Below are 14,072 nucleotides of genomic sequence, written 5' to 3' on the forward strand. Positions count from 1 at the left end.
TTATTTTATATTTAATATTAAAAATAAATTTAAATATTTTTTTATTTTTTATTTATAAATTTAAAAAACCAACTTTTCTCTTTTAAACTTAGTTTGAAAAAATTATATTTTTTTTTAAGGTTTAATTTTAATATTCTGTCACTTTTTTTAGTGTCATCATTGATCATCTCTTCCTCTTGATGGTTTTCCTTCCTCCTAGTGGTTTGTTTCAATGTTATTCCAACCTTTTTTACGTCCAAAAGATGTTGTCTGAGAAGATAAATCGTTTTTCTAAATGACAAAGATGATTTCTCTTCTCAAATAACATCTCTCAGATGTCGAAGGGATTGGGATGGCTTTGAGACAGGCCTTTAGAGGAAGGAGAATTATCCGGAGTGAAAGACGACAGGTGATAACATTAGAGAAAGTGATAAGGTGTTAAAACTAAATCCTATGGAAGAAATGTGATTTTTTAAAACTTAGTTTAAGAAAGAAAATATTGGTTTTTAAACTTTTAAAGAAAAAAATAAGATACATTTTTTAGAGGTAATAATTTTAATTTATTATGAGTAGATAAATGAGATTTTTTAAATTAATAAAAAAAAACTTTAAAAAACCAATATATTTTGAAGGGGAAATAGTCCTTTGGGCTATTTTTAATTTCTCCGTCCCTGGATGGCCTACAAATCTAAGGAAACGTTTGATTTGTATAATATTTTATTATCAAAATATAAAGATTACTTTGAAGATAAATTACTTAAAAAATTACTGAGTATAAATTATTATTATGTTTGATAAAATTTGATATGTATAAATAATTATTGTGTTTGGTTAAAGGTAATAAAATATTACTAGTAAATTATTTTACTTAAATATCATCGAATATAATTATTTTTAAATATTTTTCATATTATTTGTCATACTAATTAAAAATAAATTTATTTTTATCTCAAAAAATTAATAAATATTAATATAATTATAATAAAATCAATATTATCTTAGTAATCTTTAAATACGTAAAGTGAAGGTGATAATTAGATTATCATCTATATTATCTATTACATTAGTATAGATGATAAAAAATTACTATAATTTTTTATTATTGATAAATTAAATTAAAAAATATAAGATAAATTATTAAAATAATTTTTAAAACCTCTAAACGAACTGCCTAAGTGTTTACTAGCCATCTCCTTTTTCTATGATGTGACGCGGAATTTATGCAGCAAACTATGGACCAGAGCAGATGGGTGACAAAAGCCAGACCTGTAAAAAATAAATTTAGGTCAAATCAAATAATAAATATAGTTTCGGGAAAGACCACACACGTTATCCTCTGTGGACCTCTCCTAGTTGGGTGTATAGATAAGGTGTAGCTCATTTTCTTTGGTGCATAGTTGTCTTGTCTTTACTCCATTTTTCTGGCAGCTGGTGTCTGCTTGGCGTTTTGCCATTGCTAGCACTAGCAGTGGCTGTTCATGAAGTGAATTATATCTTACAAAATAAGATAATATGTAAATTTACAAGGTTTCATATATTTTTTTGTGCAAGAATATTTGCCATTCACACATCTTTTTTCCCTGGTAAGAATAAGAATTTTTGCTATGCTGGCCGTTCAAACCATTTACATCACTGAACCAATTACGTTCAAGGAATTTTACAGAATAAGCAGAAACTGATTAATATTAATATAAATACATACATACATACATACATACATACATACATACATACATATATATATATATATATATAAAAGCACCGCATAGGGTATACTGTCACATCACTCCCACAAATCGAGTTCCAACAACTGCAATTGCTCGCAGAATTGTGTAATTTAGGGTATCACACTAGCAATTAGGGATGGTAATTTAGACCCGATTTTAGGGGTCCTAACCCTCCCTGACCCTAACAAGGAGGGGATTCTCCGATAAAAACGGAGAAAGGGGCGGGGATGGAGACGAAAAAAATCCCCGTAATCGGGGACGGGGATACATATGTCCCCCCGCCACGCCCTACGCCCTAAATCTAATATATTAATATAATAATTTCTAAAATATTAAGTTCTAGAAATTTTTTTATTATAATTTATTAAAACTATAACTTTAATTTTACTAATTTTTTAATTATCAATTATCAGTTTTTACTAATTTCTAAACTATTAATCTAATATATTAAAAAAACCCTAGAATCTCATTATCGTAAAATGCAAATGTACCAAATTAATTTTATTTCAACTTCAAAACTTAATTAAAATTAAAATTTTGGGAGAATATGATTTATTTTATTTATTGAAATACATAAAGGAATTAAAATTTATATTTACAGATATGGGGAGGGGATTTTTCCCCGCGGGGACGGGGAGGGGATGGGAAGGGGATGGGAAGGGGATTTTCCTTCACGGGGAGGGGACGGGGATTATTTTTTATCCCTGTAACGGGGATGGGGATTGATATCCCCTCCCCGCCCCTCCCCATTGTCATCCCTACTAGCAATATATTTAAACAGAAGTAACAATGATTTTAAAATCCGATTAAAGCATTTGATTCAATCAATTAAATCAAAAATCAGTTTTAAATTTGATCTGATTAATAAGAAAGGTCAATTTTATTATTGACACAATCAAATTCAATCAAAATTGAGTTTGATTAAATGAATTGATCAAAAAGTGAGTTTGACCAAATTTTTGAATTTTTTTTAGGCCAAAGGAGTACTTTTCACCCAAAGTATCTTCTAATTTCAAGTGTCTACTTCTTAACTTTGAAAATCTAATTTATCCACTCATGGGTGATTAAAATTAATAAAACTCTAACCTCTTAAAATTTTATCTCTTTTTTTTTTCCTCTAAACTTAAAAAATTAAAAGTTTCTCCTACCCTAAGTTTTAAAAAATAACAGTTTTTCCCCAAGATTTTAATTTTCAGATCTTCAATGTCATCTTTGTCTCTATTATCGATGGTCTCTCCCTCCAGAAGTTTTATCTCCCTCTGGCGATTTCTCTTCACTCAATTGAAAGTTCAATCGACGTCAAATGAGGCTTGGGAGACGATAGAAGGTGAAGATGAGGATCCCGTCTTCGTTTGGGAAGAAGACGTCTAGGAAGAGGATCGTCTTCTTAGATGAAGACAAAATCTTCGTCTTGCATCGTATCCAACTTAGTGGAGAGAGACTGTCTAAGAGAGAGAAAGTTTCTAGAGGGAGGGTTATTGACAATAATGCCAAAGATCTGGAAACTAAATTTTATGAGAAATTATTATTTTTTAAAACTTGAGTTAGGAGAGAATTTTTAATTTTTAAAGTTTAAGAGAGAAAAAAATATTATATTTTAGTTTATTTTTAATATTATGGATAAAATGATAATTTTATTTTTAAAATCGTTAATTTTAAATAGTTATAAATAAGTATTTAAATTTTTAAAATTAAAAAAAAATTGAGAAAATAGTATATTTTGAAGAGAATAAGTTTTTTAGCTTTTTTTTAATTTTAATTTGATAATAACTTAAGTTGATCAATTTTTTAATTAGATCGGCTAAATTATAAACTAGAACAATAGTTAATTTAATTACCGACCGAACTTTAAAAACATTGAGAAATAGTAAAGAATCTTGAATTCCACCGCACCCCGACACAAACAAGACAACACAGAATACAAAATTGGAGCCTCGAAATTCCAAATCGACGACACTACTTTATAACAGTCGAAAGCTACGCGTCCGGATTCAAGAACCAAGTGTCCAAACAAACAATATTTGACGTGGATCCAAGTCACAACACTGAACCCGTGTGGTGAATCTGGCTCAGAAACACGGACAGGTTTCTGACTCAGCATACGAGAGATCTTAAAATCCAAATGGATAAGCCTACCTATTCCCTAACCCAATTTAACTAACCATGGTTAAATGCTCCCCCAGGCCCCAACCTTTTCTATATATCTTACCAACTCAACAGTCAACATTCAGCATCCCATACCTTTCTTTGGCTAATTGACTTCCACGGTACATACCTTAGCAATCAAACTCATCATGGCTTCCATATCTTTTAGCTCCACAACTCCTTTCTTTGGCTCAAATTTTGTGGGCAATGAAGCTCATTCCCATCCTGCGTCTGTCAAATTCCGCCCACTTCGAATATCAGCCGCTTGTGCAACAACGGCAGAGAGAGCAGCGCCTCAATACATTGCGTCACCAGCGGCTTCACTTTATGAAGTTCTGGGTATTCAAATGGGTGCCACATGTCAGGAAATCAAGACTGCTTACCGGAAGTTGGCGAGAGTTTTACACCCAGATGTAGCAGCTAACAGTCACAAGGAGGTCACAGCTTATGAGTTCATGAAGGTACATGAAGCATATGAAACTCTTTCTGATCCAGAGAAGCGAGCAGATTACGACCGTTCCTTATTCGAGCGAAGAAGACCACCAGTAAGTTCTCCTTTTGGAATGTCAGGAGTGGCAACTACAATGGCCACGCTGTCAAATTCAAGATTTTCCTGCTATACACGGCGGTCTTGGGAAACTGATCAATGCTGGTAGGAAATAGCTGCACAATGGGCGGAATTAGTTAGTTAGGATGAGAAATATATATATATTCTAAAAGCATTACTCTTGTTCTTGTCTATGGGGAAATGCTAAATTGTGCATGTAAATATCTATGATTGAAACTGAAACTTAAAGCAGGCGGCATTTTTAGAGCCTGGATTTAATGAAGATTTCAGTTCCTCTATTTTACAGTTCCTTGAATTTCTCTTTTTGTTTTCAAATCGTTTTCTTTGATTGTTGAGTGGCATGTGTAATCCCCTGTTTCAGTGCATAATTGCTCTTCATTAATTACCATAATCCGTTTCAAGAGAAAATAAGGACAATAAAGTTGCAGACTTACAGGGCTCTCAGCTGTGTTCTGTTTCTCCGTCTGTTGGTGGTCTGTTATGATATAAATCTAGACTAACTTAATCTGAAATAAACAGGGTTCTCATCATCTGATCCTTGAACCTAAGAAAGGGCCCTCGAGTATTCAATTATTTCTTCTTTTACCCAAAAAATATATATATGTATTAGGCCATGCGGTGAAAGACTCTTGCCGAGGTGTGGCTGACATCGGGTAGGCCGCTCTAGTCTTTTTCTCCAAAACCCCGCATCTCAACCGCTCTGAAGTTAGGATTTGTTGAAAGAGGATAAATTCCGTAGTCGGGAATCGAATTCGGGTCTGCTGGGTGAAAGCCAGACGTCCATACTAATGGTTCATTGGAATAATATTTAATCAAATAAAATTGTGATTCATAAATGTATTAGACAGTTATATTTAAATTACTGTTAACAATGGCAACTTTGTTTATCGTCCACCACCATGGTTTTGAGACCCAAACCAGACCGACTGGTTTCAGAAGAAAAGGTGGTTAATCCGGGTGACGTTTTGAAGTGTTTGTTATAGAACTTTTCAAATTATAAATGAAACAGGCGAATCATATTAAATTACAATTCAACTATTAGTTTAATTTTGGTTCAATCAATCTCATCAAGGTAAGAAGACTTCTCAAAAAAATTTATAATTGGTAAGACTTGGGGCAATGCACCTTCAAACCATAATTCCATTTGGTTACACATTGATCTAATTTTTATTAAGTTAAAAAAAAAAAATTTATAATTATTAGAACTATCATATCACTAAACCGTAAAGAGACATTTGGTTTGGAAAATAATTTATTATCAAAATTGAATAATTATTTTAAAAATAAAATATTTTAAAGATTATTAGGTATAAATTATTACTTTATACGATAAAATTTAGTAAAATTAAATAGGTATAGATAGTTTTTGTATTTAGTTAAAAATAATAAAAAAATATTCATATATTATTTTATTTAAATAACTTTGATTATAAATAATTATTTTAAAATATTTTTATGTTATTTATTATATTAATTAAAAATAATATTAATTTAATGACCATTGTATACACAATCCAAATTAAGCAAGGCGTCAATTTTCAACTCTTGGATCGAACAATAGGCCTAAGAATGCCCAAAAGGCCAAACCCATTTCTTTGGCGTCGGTTCATTTTAAATAAAACGGTTCCCGGTTTAAGTTGGTGCGTTGCACTACAGAGGCAGTCCTGTGCCGTGCTGTGCTGTGCCGTGCGGAGCTGTGCAGAGAACTTTTACATGGCGCGACTGATACGGCCTTTAAGGCAATGGCCACAGCTTCATCAGCATTGCTGCTCCCGCACACCAGCCAATCATTTACTGTCTTCAATCATACGACCGACGCTAACCGCTAAAAACTCTTGGTCGTATTGTCTGTGTTTAACGGCTACTTCTGTAGCTTCCTCCCGTCGAAACGTCCATCGACCTTCACGCGGACTTATAAGACCAGATGCTCTTACAACATCTGATCCCAAAGAAGGTGGCAACACAAGCGACTCTGATTCCGAGCTAAAGAAGAGCCGCAATCAGAAGAAGCGCGAGGCCAAGCGCGCTGTCCGTTGGGGCATGAAACTTGCCGCCTTCTCCACTTCTCAAATCAAACGCATCCTCAAGTACAATCCCAGTTTTATTTTATTACTAAAATTGACTCCTTATGATTTTGCTTGTTAAAAATTAAAATTAATTTTTTTTTTTTTTGGTTTTATTGGGGATTGTAGAGTGGCTTCTCTGGACGAAGATGTGTTGGATGCTCTAATGCTAGTTAAGGTGCTTCTTTACATTGGCTTTGTTGGTTAGTTTTTGACGTTCTTTTGCTCGATTTAAACATGGGTTTTTATTTGTGCTGCTGACTATTAAGTGTTTGTTCTTTGGTCGCAGAGACTTGGCCCAGATGTTAAAGAAGGAAAGCGGAGGCAGTATAACTATATAGGTAAACAAGCCCATCATTGCTAACTACTTTTGTTCCCATTCTAATAAAATATGTATCTTGTAACAACCTAGGCAAATCCAATATCCACAAATCACGGGATAGATAGTAGGTTAGGAATGATAGGAAAAAATTTGTCAAATAGCTCTAAACTGTAACAATGTGTTTTAGGTTATAAAGCTTAGCTTAAAAGAAAATTAGTGACGGACTGTGAATCTAAAACCGACAATATCATAATAGTGGATTGGGCGATTGGACCATAATGTTACATATTTTTTACTTTATTGCATCAAACACGTCTCTTACACTTTAGATTGGTAGAATGATCTTATAAGGCCTTTACAGGAGAACAGAATAAAGCAATACTCACATTTTTTCCTCTTTCTTTTATGTAGAGATTGTATTTATATTCTTTAGTACTTATTATGTGAGGTAAAAATATAAGATGATTTTGTTCATTGTAAAGGTGAATTTTTTAAACTTGTATGGACAGTATGCCATTTCCCCTTATCCTTCCGCCAGTCTGCCTCTTTACTTAAGGTGAAATGTGTGTTAGGTAAACTGCTGCGGGAAGTTGAACCAGACTTGATGGAAGCATTAATTCAGGCAACAAGTGATGGAGACTATCATACGCTGCATGCTTTAGCTGGTTCAAAGAAAATAATCATTGGAGATGATGACCAAAAGTCTGAAGAAAGTGAGAATGAGGAGGAAGAAGAGGTATTATAAAATTTCTTTTGTTTATGAACATCAATCTTTGATTGCACATTTACATTCAAATGAAACAAATTATTAGGATTCACTGGGAGCCTTTTCTTCAGCCCAAATATTATTTTTGTTGACAGAAGACTTCTCAACTTATATTCTTTAACTTTAGCAAGCTATCTTACTCTTTATGTGTGGTTTTTAAGGAATCACATGAGCATATCAATCAGCCAATTAGATGGTTCAATGGCCTCATAAATAAGGATGTTCAAATTACAAATGAAGTTTACTCAATTCAGAGTGTTGATTTTGATCGTCAGGTAAGTACAGTCCTCCTTGCAAGCTCTAGTTCATCATTTGAGTGTAGGTTGGTGTTGAGCATTTGATCTTTCTGTAATAAAAATGATAATGAACTGTTTTTCAGCTGAAAGTAAACCATTTGGATTAATGAACTTTTGTGTCACCTTCCTATTTGAAAGCATGTACATGGCCCATGTACACCAAGAAACCTTGCATTTAACCACCTTCTCTCTGGATGCAAACTGCACCGAAAGTTGAATAACCCAATATAACTTGGGCAGTAGAATCAGATGGATCAGTAGCTGTGTTTCTAGCAATATTACTTCCAATATTGAGTAAAAGCTATGCTGCCTGCTGACAGGAATTGCGCAAACTTGTGAAGAGAGTACTCACAAGTGAAGAAAGCGGGACTGTTGAAGTAAACGAAGGAGAAGTTGATGCAGCGACTTTTAGAGCTAAAAAGTCTCTCACCCGTTTCCTTCGCACCCTCGCCAAGCGTATTGCAGTGGATGATGCCTAATTACTTTTGCATGTGACATAATTATCATTAATTATTTTTCAGTTGAAACAAATTTTATTTTAGTATTCACGTAGCTTCAATGTTCAGTGTCATCATGCACCAAGTACACAGGATGGATGTAACATCTCTCCTCAAAAGTACTATTCACGGAAGAAGAAATGTTACGAATTAATATTCGGAGCGTCTACTTTTCTTTTAAAATACTTTAAAAACTACTTTGAACTCAATTCATTACTGAAAGTGTCTAGAAATTATTCTGAGAAAACTGAAAATCTGGAAGCGAACAAAAGATGTATATATTTATATGAAAACTCATCTAAAAACCTCTGAAAACATGGAGTAATTATATACAACTGTACCATCATTTCAAAAAAGTCAAAAATCAATAAGAACATGTGACTATATACATGTAATATAAATCAGAGATAATCTGCTCTAGTTGGATCTATCTACGTTGACCTGACTCTGCCTCGTAACTACCTCGATCACCTGTACCTGTAATCATGAAAGAAAAAGAATTGAGAGATAATAACACTCAGTAAGGAAAAAAAATCAAGTAAACTGTTTTCTTTCTTGTTGTAACTTACTCTCGGGACTCAACCTCACATCATAACTTTTATAAGAGATTAAAGGAGTAATCTAGTTCATTCTTTACTATTTGGGTCATACTTTGTCCTATTTGGTGTCTATTTGATACTTTCTGGAAGCTAACTATAGAGATTTGACACTTTTCTAAACTCGAGCTCTCTTTCTTTCTCTCACTATACTATTTTTGAATCTGAATTGAGCTCTACTACGAGCATGCTCTACTGTGAGCGGACCCTACTAGAGGTCTATGTCCTACTACGGACGTGCCCTACTGCGGGCGGTGTAGTGTAAAGTGTCCCCTCATAGTTTATAGCATACATGCGGGTCTTATATCTTACTAATTTTGCTTCCATCTAAATCTATTCATAACTCATCAGACCATACTCTTGGGACGACCCCTGAATCTTGAGCCCTAAATTCTTTTTCTTGCTTTTCTTTCTTTTCTTCTTCTCTTTTTCTCTCCTTTCTTTCCTTTCCTTTCTTTTCTTTCTTTTCCTTTCCAAAACTGTGAAATATTGTTCACAACCTTGTTCATTTGACAGGGCAGCCTTCTTTTTCATACAATTTCACAGTCCAAACAGTTTCTAATTCATACAAGCTATATATCGTTGAAAAGAAGAGTCAAAGAGCTTTTCAACAAGCTATAATAGCACTCATAATTCATTAGATAAGACAGTCAAAACGTGAGATGAAATCAGTAGCAAAAATTGCGTCCTCTGTTTATTTGGTAAAACAGTCTTTGTGGGTCATACAATATTTAACAGTCTAAATGATCTCCAATTCATACAAGCTATATATCACTGAAAAGAGAATTCAGAAAGCTTTCCAGCAAGATATAATAACACTCATAAATCATTAGATAAGACAGTCAAAACATGAGATGAAATCAGTGACAAAAACTGTCTTCTCTGTTTATTTGGTAAAACAGTCCTTGTGGTTCATACAATATTTATCAGTCCAAATGATCTCTAATTCATACAAGCTATATATCATTGGAAAGAGGATTCAAATATCTTTCCAACAAGTTATAATAGCACTCATGATTCATCAGATAAGGTAGCCAAAACATGGGACGAAATCAATGGCAAAACTGTAAATATTATGCAACTTTCTTCCATGAACAAAATCACACACATAGACACCCCAAATGGCAAAACAACATTTCTCAATTTCAAAATCATCATTTATAACATAGATCCAAATAACCAAAAGCCTAAAACATGCAATATATCAAGGAACTTTGTTTTGTTTTCTTTCTCACCAAAATCACCTTAAAGCAACACCAAAACATACTAACATATTCATATAACATGCATCCAATATATATAAACATAGAAAAAGGGAAAAAACAAGAGATCTTTTGATTACCAAACTTTCAAAGTGCTTCTTTGTTTCCTTTTCTTATTTTGTCTTCCAAAATCCTCTCAAGTTCTTCCTTTATCTTCACAAAACAAAAGCAATGAGCATGGAGAATGATGACTGTTGGGATGGATGGAAAGATGAGGGAAAAATTTTGAAGTTTCTTTGTTTTGTTTTTTCTTTCCTCTTTATATACATCTTTATCTTTTTCTCTTTATCTCTTTTCCTTTTCCTTTTTCTTTTTCTTGTGTTTCTATATATATATATATATATATATATATATATATATATATATATATATATATATATATATATAATGAGAAATATTTCAAAACAGGGTCAAAAGATATAAATACCTCTGACACATACCTGAGGGTATTACAATAGATCAATCAATGCCATGAAATAGACAATTGATAAGAATCCTGCTAATGCCTAAATTCAAGGCCTGATGTGTTGAAGTTAGGTGTGGCTTCGTTGGGCCAGATTCTTCTTTAGCTTTGATTCTTCTCTTTACTTTGAAAACATTATGTTAGTACGATAATGTGAACCGAAGCAACCTTGTCTCCTTTTTGGTTTTTCTTCCAAACTCATCCTTTCAAGAGTGGTAGTCTTCCGTAAGCACAAGCAACAATAATTCGAAAAGAAATCCTTTTCCTTACAGATAAGAAAGAAGAAACTAGAATCAAGCCTTATTGGTTTTCTATGATTCACACTTAACAGTGATACATGTTGAGCATTGGGCTGGCTTCCATGTGAGTTTGAATTCAACTTTGGATTGAATGAGTTGATTTTAAGTCGAATTAGATTAAATTAAAAGTACAATTGTTTTTTAGTCGAATTTTAACTTTTGGTTCATCAATCTCAAACTAATTATAAAAGAGTCGAATTCTTCTTGAATTAAATCTTATTGGGATTCCGTCTCAACTGAATCAAACCTTAATTAAAGGGTAATGGAAACTCTAGGGTTTTGACCAGTGGATGATGTGAAGATAGTAACTGATTTGACATGATTGAAACCTACAAATTTTAGTTAAAATAAGCAATCTTGAGTCTCAATAATGGCGTTTATAGTTGTCTAATCTGGGTACCTTTTTGCATCAGCAGAAGCAATTCTGATTTTAAAATTTGACAAATTAGCATCAGAGTTGCTTAAAATTTGTTATCACTTGCTTGTTGATGGAAAATTACGAATTGAGTGATGGCATCTCATTCAAGTGCGTTTTATCAGCTGATGATAATAAATTTCAGTTAAGAATTCTAGCTACTGATTGAACAAGGGAACCCACAAACATTGAGTTTAACTTATTTGAGAATAATAAGAATCATAAAAGAAGAAAAAGGAAAACATAATGAAAACATGATAAGTGAGTCTTCTTCCAATGTGATGACATCAATGTGACAAAAAGATTGAATATCAATTTGAACTTAAATAATTTAGATTGTCTGTCCTTGCTACCAAAAACTTTTATTTTCCAGAAGTAGTAGTTATTGTGAAAGACAAACCATTTAGATTTAGGCTTCAGCATAAATAAATCAACTGAAAAATAATAAAAATACAATTAAACAATCAAAATTAGACCATTTTCCATTCATAAAAAATAATCAATATTTTAACATAAAAAGAACCCAACCTGTTCTGTTCTGTTCTGTTCTGTTCTGTAATATTTCCGCCTGGAGTTTAAAAATCTGACGTCGTTCTCTTGTTGAATGGTAATGAATAATAATAACAAGAGGCCATCTGTTATGTTACAGTAGCTTTTTAATTTTCGAAACAAAAAGTGAAATTCCCTTTTTGACAAAACTAAGCTAATTCAATAAGTCATGGTTGGTTAGTCGGACCCCATGGGTGGATTAAGTCAAAATTGGTTCGAGTTTGAGAGATTACGTGCAATTCATTTCTATTGTTTTATTAATCACTGGAATTACATATTATAAAATATAAATATTAGCCGCCTAAACTTTATGAAGATTTTTCTTTCAGGATTGACAACAAATTCCCGTTATAAACTTTAGTATTTACTGTTACTATTCTTTCTTTAGCAGTAAGAAGCTTAGCATTTGGACTATCTCTCTCTCACTTGCTGCTGCTGCCTGCTGCCACATTGCATAGAGATGTTGCCGACCTTATACAAATAAGACAAAGGGATAAGATGAATATATAAAGGTCAATTCAATAATTAAGCCCTAATTTTTTTCTTCTGATACATGCCTATGCCTGGCTGGCTGGAACAAAATTGTAATATCTGAAACTGACACTGGTAAAACAACAAGTTATATATTGGTTTAGGGTTTAGGGCTGAAGTGAAGAGAGGAATGTATTATTCGATTGGGCGATAGTAAAATACAAGGATGCATATAAAACATATTTAGATTACTCATTCTAGTTAGGAAACTGGAAATCAAAACCAAAACCAGACAGATTTACGTGGCTGACCTAATACAGAGGAAATAGATCGAGTGGGAGGTTTCTGATTCTCTTTCATAGCGTTGCCAGTGCATGCATATGCATTTTGATTGACGCAAGCAGAAAGATTGAATGTCGATCATTTATGTCCACTTCACTGCAAATGATGAGTGTGACCATGCGGCCAATCACATGAATATTATTCCAGGCTGCGGTTGGCGTGTTAATGTAGCCAAGCTAACATTTTGAAACAGAAAACACTACCAAACCAGTCTAAGCTGGTGGCTAGCCACCAGACGCAGTCAAAGCCAGATAAAGAATTTTCAAGTTAAATCTCTCTGGAATGACTCATACAAGTGGACATATTATATTGAAAATATCCAACATTATTTCAATACATGAAAGACCTCTCCTGTCAGTGTCACCAACAAGTATTGGGCAGTTGTTGTGGGTAAGAATGTATTCCTGGGGAGACCTAATTGTTAGAAACTGTGATTAAAACTAATCCTGAAGCCGTTCAACCAATATACCGTGGATTCTCTCTCAACAGTTGGGAAGTTAAAACTAACTTTTGACAGCCCCTGTACTTTTTAATTCAACAGTTGGGTCAAAAACCACACCATGAACTTGCACGAAGTTGACCTTCTTCGATACAGAAATGTTTATTAATTCTATTTTATATTGGCCAAAGGCAAACCAAGTAAGACTCTGTGACGATAACAGGGGCTGCTACCCGCAATTAACCTTCACTTTATAGGTTGCCATTTTCATATATCAAACTAACTGGTAAAAACTATATATGAAAAGATTGGAAAGCAACTTTGCGTTAGAATAATTCAATTTCATATTTTGAACATTTCAAATCATTTTCATTGTGGGTATTTGATTTCGGATCAGTATTATTGGCATTCAATAATCTACAGAATTTATTCATTTCAGATGAGATTGAGGACTAGTTGGTTTCTTGAGCCAAACGGAACAGTTTGCCAATTTTAATTATTAATTCTGATGTGAACTCGAGAATTTTGGAGCTGAGTTTTAAAACTCAAACTCTGATCAACCAATCAAACTAAATTGATTAAGATTCCATAACCAATTTCCTTAAACTCATTTTGGTAATTGGATAGATAAATTGTGTCTAATCATAATTTAATGATTAAATGAATTTAGTCAAATCAGTATGATCACGTGGACAATATTAGCGATAAAATTTTGCAATTACTAGAAATAAAGAAAATGATGCTTAAACAAAATTTTGGATATACACTTGAAATTGTTGGAACTATCATACCAAAATTGTACTCGTAAAACCATGTTACAATTCTGTGAAAAATTATACAATTATTATCAGGTGAGTATGTATTATGTTATGC

General features: G+C 33.0%; 2 protein-coding genes and 3 long non-coding RNA genes across 6 annotated transcripts; 2 read left to right on the forward strand and 3 right to left on the reverse strand.

Annotated features, from left to right (window-relative positions):
• The first annotated feature begins 3,918 nt into the window (after positions 1-3,918).
• On the forward strand, positions 3,919-4,697 carry LOC123229184 (chaperone protein dnaJ 11, chloroplastic-like). Its single transcript, XM_044654825.1, has one exon. The coding sequence runs from the start codon at positions 4,001-4,003 to the stop codon at positions 4,505-4,507; it is 507 nt and encodes a 168-aa protein (XP_044510760.1). The 5' UTR covers positions 3,919-4,000; the 3' UTR covers positions 4,508-4,697.
• Positions 4,698-6,069: 1,372 nt separating this feature from the next.
• On the forward strand, positions 6,070-8,418 carry LOC123230190 (UPF0307 protein RSc0944). 2 transcript variants are annotated; one of them, XM_044656348.1, is made up of 6 exons: positions 6,070-6,506; positions 6,612-6,660; positions 6,772-6,823; positions 7,377-7,540; positions 7,732-7,845; positions 7,950-8,089. In XM_044656348.1, exons 1-6 carry the CDS (start codon positions 6,133-6,135, stop codon positions 7,971-7,973), a joined length of 777 nt encoding a protein of 258 aa, XP_044512283.1. In that variant the 5' UTR covers positions 6,070-6,132; the 3' UTR covers positions 7,974-8,089. The 2 variants fall into 2 exon arrangements, with proteins under 2 accessions (XP_044512283.1, XP_044512282.1); XM_044656347.1 differs by lacking the exon at positions 7,950-8,089 and adding an exon at positions 8,187-8,418 and having other exon boundaries at positions 6,071-6,506.
• On the reverse strand, positions 7,525-8,141 carry LOC123230194. Its single transcript, XR_006505027.1, has 2 exons — positions 8,050-8,141; positions 7,525-7,916 (listed from the first exon to the last, which is right to left on the reverse strand). It is a non-coding gene; the product is annotated as an uncharacterized LOC123230194 (long non-coding RNA).
• A 128-nt stretch (positions 8,419-8,546) lies between the features above and the next one.
• Positions 8,547-10,552, reverse strand: LOC123230192. Its single transcript, XR_006505025.1, has 2 exons — positions 10,302-10,552; positions 8,547-8,840 (listed from the first exon to the last, which is right to left on the reverse strand). It is a non-coding gene; the product is annotated as an uncharacterized LOC123230192 (long non-coding RNA).
• Positions 10,553-12,176: 1,624 nt separating this feature from the next.
• LOC123230193 lies at positions 12,177-13,420 on the reverse strand. Its single transcript, XR_006505026.1, has 2 exons — positions 12,730-13,420; positions 12,177-12,418 (listed from the first exon to the last, which is right to left on the reverse strand). It is a non-coding gene; the product is annotated as an uncharacterized LOC123230193 (long non-coding RNA).
• Positions 13,421-14,072: the final 652 nt, after the last annotated feature.

Source organism: Mangifera indica, chromosome 11 (genome assembly GCF_011075055.1).
Source record: "Mangifera indica cultivar Alphonso chromosome 11, CATAS_Mindica_2.1, whole genome shotgun sequence".
Lineage (NCBI taxonomy): Eukaryota > Viridiplantae > Streptophyta > Magnoliopsida > Sapindales > Anacardiaceae > Mangifera > Mangifera indica.